Source organism: Mytilus californianus, unplaced genomic scaffold, assembly GCF_021869535.1.
Source record: "Mytilus californianus isolate M0D057914Y unplaced genomic scaffold, xbMytCali1.0.p SCAF_4, whole genome shotgun sequence".
NCBI lineage: Eukaryota > Metazoa > Mollusca > Bivalvia > Mytilida > Mytilidae > Mytilus > Mytilus californianus.
The window spans coordinates 5,953,874-5,962,558 of NW_026262690.1; the positions used below are offsets into that span (position 1 = coordinate 5,953,874).

Genomic DNA, 8,685 nt, shown 5'->3' on the forward strand with positions numbered 1-8,685 from the left:
CGGATAAATACAATCACTGAGATTAAAAAACCTAAAACACACACTGAGAATTAAAAATTACACACTGAGATTTCATAAAGACGCAATGAGATTACAAAAAATGAAAAACACACACTGAGAATTGAAAATTACACACTGAGATTTCAAAAAGACACACTGAGATGAAATAAACTGAAAAATATACACTGAGAATTTGAAATTACACACTAAGAATTTAGAATTACAAACTGAGATTTGTGCGCATATATCTATAAATTAGCATACTTAATCTGAATCTGTTACAAGCTTAAAACAACTAGGGGACAGAACTCGTTAGTCCTTAAATTTGGCGCCAAATGTTTTATAAAAAACATAACAAATACAACGTATAGAAAAACTACGTTATTAAAGACCAAAAGAACAAGAAAAATATCCACTAAATCTCATTAAAAAATATAACCAAATGGTGAAAAACTTTATCAAAATTTTAAGAAAACATTGGAACAATCTGCAACAGTGAAATTTTTACCCAAGTGCCTATTATAGCATATAAACGTAACAAAAATATAAAAGATTACCTTGCGAAATCAGGGTTACAGTTGAAAGACTTTTGAAAAGGGACCCATGCTTAAACAGTTAAAAGCAAAAAATTCCGATACACTGTTAGTAATAATCTGAATTATAGGCAACAAACTTATGAGATTTCGGGAGACCAAGATATTAATCTCAGTGTTATTTTAGGTTCTTAAATCTCAGTGTGGTTTTTTTTTAATTTAAAAAAACTATAGGCTCTCAAGAGCCTGTGTCGCTCATCTGATTCTACTTTGGTTTTGGAAATCATGTAAAAATAGATTAAAATCATAACAGATACCCTAATAATGAGTGAGGCCAAATTTGGTTTAATATTGGCCCTGTAATTTAATAAAAAAATCCTGGTGGCCATCTTGAACAGTAAATCGGCAACAAAGTAGCAACACTTCATCAGCACCTCATAAGAAACATTTATGCCATGTTTGGTTTCATTCCATTCAGTGCACCTCTAGAAGAAGCATTTGTATGTATTTCCCATAGGGTCTTATGTTAAAGGAAGTCCCCCTGCTGGCGGCCATCTTGGATGATGGATCGGCTTCAAAGTAACAACACTTGGTCAGCACCTCATAAGGAACATTCATGCCATGTTTGGTTTCATTCCAATCAGTGGTTCTCTCAAAGAAATCATTTGTATGTATTTCCCATAGGGTTCTATGTCAAACTAAGTCCCCCGCTGGCGGCAATCTTGGATGATGGATCGGCTTCAAAGTAACAACACTTGGTCAGCACCTTATAAGGAACATTCATGTCATGTTTGGTTTCATTCCATTCAGTAGTTCTCTAGAAGAAGTTAAAAATGCAAAAAGTTAACGACGACGACGGACGACGGACGCCAAGTGATGAGAAAAGCTCACTTGGCCCTTTGGGCCAGGTGAGCTAAAATGGTTTTAAAATAGTTTTGACGAAAACGGCTTGTCATAAATTAGAATCATCCTGATTGGCAAACACATATTTAACACTTTGCATCAACAGACATGTGTCTACACAGTATGTCAAAGTCTAAATCCTGTCATTGTTAGAAATCTAATAGGAAATTATTATTATCTCTGTTCGTTACTACCGTAACAGCTAATAAAATAAATTAAAAAAAAAAAAGATATCACAGAATGTTTTTCTTTCCGTCAACAAAAATACAACCTTTTTCCCGCAGAAATATAAGCATACAAAATAACTGTTTGGGAATATGCACGTATGAAAAATAACCCTGTTACATTTTGTGCCCTTTTGAACGTCGAAAAAAAACCAGACCATCCCCCCTTCCATTAGTTGTCGTCAGGCCAAAATATTTAACGCAATGTAGTAATGCAACTAGGTCCTTCATCAACAATATCCAATTCTTTTTATTCCGCGAGGTTTACTCTGGTCAATGCATAAAATCGTGTCTTCTTGCACCTTGTATCCTTTTTGAGGTTCAGATGAATAACCGCCAATATTAGAGTGTAGGTTGGCATTAGTAAGCCAGGACAATCGCCAGAGTTTATCTTTAGACATATCTTAATTTTTTTGCCGTGTAGGGAATTTTGTGTTTATTCCAATTTCTGAAAGTATTTTTTTAAACATTTCATTTCCAGACTAATTGCGATTTAGAAGTTGACATTTTTTTTTAAACATTTGTCTATTGTTGGACACTGTATGTTGACCTTTTTTTTCTTTTATGTCGTCGTTGCGTTACTGTCACAATGGCCTATACCTGCATTTTCCTTTAAAATCCATAAACTCCAATATAAGTAGAACAATGAAAACCAAAGGTTAAAGATTGACAATCCATCACTTTTCACGATTCAGCATACTGTTCATTAAAATATTAGAGGCGTGAAATAAATCCAAATACTTTATGAAAGAAATCTGTTTGTCACGCAAGAATATTGAAATTAATAGTCGAAAATAGACATTTTTGCGTCAAGAAATTCTTAAATGAACATTGTGAATATTATTGGGATGTGCTGGTGTGAAATCAAAATATGATTGACCGAAAATTGTTATTCCAAACAACAGGAAAACATACGATTAAAGTCGAAAGACTATTAGATGTTATTAATTTTCATTAAAGATTAAATAAAACTTAATGATCATTCTTTTGATATGACGTTGCGCACGGTGTTGGTACAATGATATGACGTTGCGCACGGTGTTGGTAGACTGATATGACGTTGTGCTCGGTGTTGGAACACTGATATGACGTTGTGCACGGTTTTGGTACAATGATATGATGTTGCGCACGGTGTTGGTACAATGATATGACGTTGTGCACGGTGTTGGTACAATGACATGACGTTGTGCACGGTGTTGGTACAATGATATGACGTTGTGCACGGTGTTGGTACAATGATATGACGTTGCGCACGGTGTTTGTACTATGATATGACATTGTACTCGGTGTTGGTACAATGGCATGACGTTGCGCACGGTGTTGGTACAATGATATGACGTTGCGCACGGTGTTGGTACAATGAAATGATGTTGCGTACGGTGTTAGCACGGTGTTAGTACAATGAAATGACGTTACGCAATGATATGAGGTTGTGCACGGTGTTGGTACAATGAAATGACGTTGCGCACGGTGTTGGTACAATGATATGACGTTGTGCACGGTGTTGGCACACTGAAATGATGTTGCACGCGGTGTTGGTACAATGATATGACGTTGTGCACGGTGCTGGTACACTGAAATGATGTGTTGCGCGATGTGTCGGTACAATGATATAACCGTTATGTACGGTGTTGGTACAGTCTGTTTTTTCTTTATATAATCGATTCATTATTGAATTATGCATAATTATGAATCAAAATTTTAAATTTCAAAAATTATTATACTCGAATTTTCTATTTCCATGCATCTATTATTTCATAAATGAGTAAAACGTTTCACTTTTGTGAACAAAAGATCAGAATTCTAGTATTTTGTATTTTTCCCCAACCATCGTAAATCATGGCAAGAATATTTGGAAAGTTTTTAGTTAGGCAACAGGATTTTTAGATATAGCCGTTTGTCACAATGTCCGCAAAACGTTATTGATGCTATGATCGTGTTAAAAAAATGATATATCATTATATTTATACTACGGCTCTTTATAAAAGTCAAATATTTATCAAATGAGATTGTATGATCTTTCAACAAGTTCGAGACTTTTTTTTTTACTTTAGGAACGTCGTTTGTATGAACATGTTTTAAATCATCAAATGAAAAAAGAAAAAAGAAAAAAATATTATCGTACAGTGAAAAAATGAGGCCATTGCTAAATTATAACAAAAAACAAAGATAAATTTGTACAACAATTGTGAAAAAATAACACGTAAAAGAATATAGATAACTTAGAACTGAAAGGTCTTACTGCTTGTCAGGAGATGGCTGTCCTTTTGGTCATTTTTTGTTTTATCAACGTCTGTAATAGGTTTTGAATTTCAAATATTTCAGCCTCGATTATCACCAAAGAGATATTCATTGTTGATATATGCATCTGAGGAAGTTAACCTGGTACCAATAACATTATTGCATCAAAGAAAGCATCGGTGAGAAGAAAAACAGAAAAGACAAAACATAAAGAAGTTAAAACAAATGTTCAATTCAATATACAAATTTAAGTTAATGAAAACCGCCTGTGCATAAATTTGGAACTTAATGTAGGCCTACGCACTCATTAATGCATTCATTAAGGCGGACCGCTGGTCAAAAAGGAAATAATTATACGCATTTTATTTTTTCATCGAAAAACGAAATCAGGTAAACATAATATGCATAACATTAATTTTAACGATTCAAATCATGTTTATATGTTTGAACGCTTGAAATGTTCTTTGGAAAACGTCAAAGTCGTGCATAACGCTGACTGGTAATAGCACCGTGTAAAACGGCATTTGTGATATTGAAGTTATTCAGTAAAAATGCAAGTAGGTCGTTAACAGAAAAGTTCAACGAAAAAATCACAGGCTGTGTTTCTGTTATAATGTGGATGCTGTGGTTCTTTAAATATATTTCAATACAACAAATCGTTGCTTAATAATATTGTTATATGCTGTGGTTCTATTGTTATATGCTGTGGTTCTATTGTTATATGCTGTGGTTCTAATGTTATATGCTGTGGTTCTTTTGTTATATGCTGTGATTCTATTGTTATATGCTGTGGTTCTAATGTTATATGCTGTGGTTCTAATGTTATATACTGTGGTTCTATTATTATATGCTGTGTTTATATTGTTATATGCTGTGGTTTTATTGTTATATGCTGTGGTTCTATTGTTATATGCTGTGGTTTTATTGTTATATGCTGTGGTTCTATTGTTATATGCTGACGTTCTAATGTTATATGCTGTGGTTCTATTATTATATGCTGTGTTTATATTGTTATATGCTGTGGTTTTATTGTTATATGCTGTGTTTCTATTGTTATATGCTGTGGTTCTATTGTTATATGCTGTGGTTCTATTGTTATATGCTGTGGTTCTTATGTTATATGCTGTGGTTCTAATGTTATATGCCGTGGTTCTATTGTTATATGCTGTGGTTCTGTTGTTATATGCTGTGGTTCCAATGTTATATGCTGTGGTTTTATTATTATATGCTGTGTTTATATTGTTATATGCTGTGGTTCTATTGTTATATGCTGTGTTTCTATTGTTATATGCTGTGTTTCTATTGTTATATGCTGTATTTCTATTGTTTTAACTGTGGTTCTATTCTATTGTTATATGATGTGGTTCTTTGATTATGTACCGTGTTTCTATTGTTATATGCTGCTGTTCTTTTATTATATGCTGTAGTTGTATTATTATATGCTGTGGTTCTATTTTCCTCTTCAACTTCGTCTATTGGCCTTTTTAACTTTTTTTATTTGAGACGAAACGCGCGTCTGGCGTACACACTGTTTATCCTCAAATATTCGGCATTGAGCGTTCCTCGTGAAGGTAAACCCAGAAAAGCGCTTCGGACGCATGAATTTTTAAATCATTAATAAACTTAAGTTTCAACTCCCTCAGGGAAAGATAACTTTAGGTGGATTTTACCATTATTTTTAGGTCCTTTTTGGTCATTTAGCTCTTCAACTGCTTCGGTTCTTATACATTCTTGGCTTTCAAATATTCGGCTTCCCGATAAAGGTTAGTCCAGAAAAGCGCTTCGAATGCATGCAATTTATAAAATGTTGTTTTCATTTTTTTCGGATTTTATGAGTACATTATTGAAATTGTATCAAAAATAAGGAGAAGATCCCAAGAGGGCAATAATGGGTGAAACGATAAAAATAGCTCTTATATATGATTTAGTCATAGTCCATTATGTATTTAATAGAAAAACAAAGGATATGCGGTATCCATCTATGACACTAAATCAGTTCATGCACAGCAAAAAAACACACACACAAAAAGCAAAGGGACAGCTCTTTTATTGCTGTTCTTCGTCTCACACTCTCACCTCACTGCAAGTTTAAGACGGGCCCTAGCACCAGCTTGAGCGGAATTCTTTGCAAAAATGATTTGGATAGACTTTGTAAGATGTAACACCACCTAATCAGGCCCGGTAAAAAAAAGAACATACTGGAAAGCAGTACATATTTAAAACAAAATAGTTCCTACGCATAAGGGTAAATCTTAAATTATGTAGCATATATTTTAGTAATTAAGGTATCAGATGAAAGGTGAAGAACGGTGATCCTTGTAGATTTACACAGGAAGTATCATTTTATGATCACAAGGAAACATTTGTTCTTAATGTTATATGCATCTTTGAAATTATCTGTGTTATTTCAACTTCATGTGAACGTGCAAAAACATGTTGTCTTACTTTTATGACCTATCCAGAAAAATAAGTCAGAAGCTTGATAAATTGATATTAAATACTGTGGATTCATTATTTTTCGTGGGGTACCAGTTTTAGTGGATTTCGTGGGTATAGATAAACCACGAATTAAAATGTTAAACGAAGTATAAATTTGCTATAGCATGTAAGTAAAATTTGATAAAAACACGAAATCAAATATCTACGAAAATACAATTTTTCCTCAATCGACGAAAATTAGCCCCCACGAAAATAAACGAATCGACAGTAGATGTTAATGATTGCTTACATCTACGTCATTTGGTCTCTGACGGAAAGTTGTCTCATTGGGAATCATACCGCATCTTTTTATTTTAGATAAGATATAAGATAAGATAAGATAAGAAAAATTTATTTTGATTCGACACAAGTTAAAATACAAACACAAGCTCTTAGGAGCTTTTGACCGAACATAAAAACATATACATAACATAAAAACAGTTTAATTAAACATATAAAACAACATGTAATACAGAGTTGAATCTTACATACATAGCATGCAATAAAAATTAGCAACAAATTTAGAATGAAGTAAAACATTTTTTACCTACATTAAAGTTTAAAATTTAGATCAAAAATATGGTAACTATTTAAATAAACAGATTACTTTTAAAATTCAAATAAAAAGTTTAGAACTATAGTACATGCTTTGAGATCTAGGAATTTCAAAGAACAGAATATTTTCAACATGAATTGATTATCCAATTTCTGGGAATATGAGTCAGAAATTAAAATTTAAATATATAAAAATTCGTGAAGAAATACATCAATACTAGTCCAAAGCAACAAAAAGCAAAATAAATAATAAACAGCTCAAGAGTTATCTGCAGGCAGAACAGCGACATTCCAAACCGTTCCAGGACTGAACAAGACTTTTAAAATGTGAAAAACTATTTTCAGTCCTGAAATGGTTTGGAAGGCTGTTCCATAAAGTTGCGGCAGCAAATCTGAAAGATTTTTTACCATAACGGGTTGACTTTACCTGTGGAACATCCAGAATATTTACATACCTGAAAGAATACTTAGATTTTTTGACACTCACCAAATTTTGTAAGCACACAGGAGCTATATTGTTTATAATCTTGAAAGTTTCTAGAGCCACTGTTCTTATCCGTCTGATCTGCAAGGAGGGCACCTTAGCTTTAAGTAAGAGGTCATCGTAGGAGCTGTTAAAATCCTCGTATACAAAACAGAGTGCTCTTTCCTGCACCTTTTCTAGTTTTTTGGAATTTTTCTCAGTACAAAAATGCCATGCTAAAGGGCAAAAATTTTAATTACTAAGAATAAAAGTATGCAAAATAGTAAGTTTACTAAGTCTATTCAAAACTGAGCCCAAACGTTTTAAAACATTTAGTTGCTGTGAGGCCCTCCTACAGATTGAGCTGATATGAACATCAAAGTTTAACTGATAGTCAATTTTAATGCCTAATAATTTTACTGTTTTTTTACATGTAAGGTTCGAATTTTGAATATGTATAGATGGTTTTTTCTCAAAGGTCTTTGTGCCAACAGCCAAAACTTGAAACTTGTCGGGATTTGCTTGTATTTTATTCACCCGGAACCATTCAATAAGTATTTTTGACTCAGATTCTAAAGTTGAAATTAATAAATAAAAATCTGGAGTACAGAAAGACAAAGTATTGTCATCTGCATAGTTATATAAACTACCATTTTTAACATAAAGAAAAATATCATATATAAGTACGTTAAACAACATTGGCACTAGTATAGAAACATGTGGTACGCCTTTATGGATGTCAGCCCAACCACTCAGAACATTGTTGACTTTTATTTGTTGTTTACGATTAGATAAATAGGACTTTAACAAAGCACCTGAATGGGAGGATACCCCATATGCTGATAATTTATCTAGCAAGATATTGTGAGGCAGGCAGTCAAAAGCCTTGGAAAGATCCATTATTACCGCTTCAATGTACTGGTTTTTATCAAGAGCTTCACGCCAATCTTCTAACACTCTGAGAAGTGTGGTCTGACATCCATGTCCACGTCTAAATGGAAACACAAAAAAGGATTAAATATTTTATCAAAGTATTCATTTAGTTGAATTTCATATATCTTTTCAAAGATTTTAGAAAATATGGGTAAGACACTAACTGGTCTATAGTTTGTTTGTAATAATGGGTCACTCTTTTTATGAAGGGGGGTCACTTGGGCTTCTTTAAGTTTATCAGGGAAACAGTTATTTTCAATTGACAAATTTACAAGAGTTGTAAGCTGTGGTGCAATATTTTCATATTCATCTGTGCTACTGTACATCTAAAGCTGTGTTTATACATGACACTTCG

General features: G+C 33.1%; 1 protein-coding gene across 1 annotated transcript; it reads right to left on the reverse strand.

Annotated features, from left to right (window-relative positions):
• Window positions 1–4,533: 4,533 nt before the first annotated feature.
• LOC127699069 (serine/threonine-protein kinase atg1-like) lies at window positions 4,534–8,380 on the reverse strand. The gene is made up of 2 exons (XM_052202809.1): window positions 8,353–8,380; window positions 4,534–5,129 (listed from the first exon to the last, which is right to left on the reverse strand). The coding sequence occupies exons 1-2, from the start codon at window positions 8,378–8,380 to the stop codon at window positions 4,534–4,536; spliced, it is 624 nt and encodes a 207-aa protein (XP_052058769.1).
• Window positions 8,381–8,685: the final 305 nt, after the last annotated feature.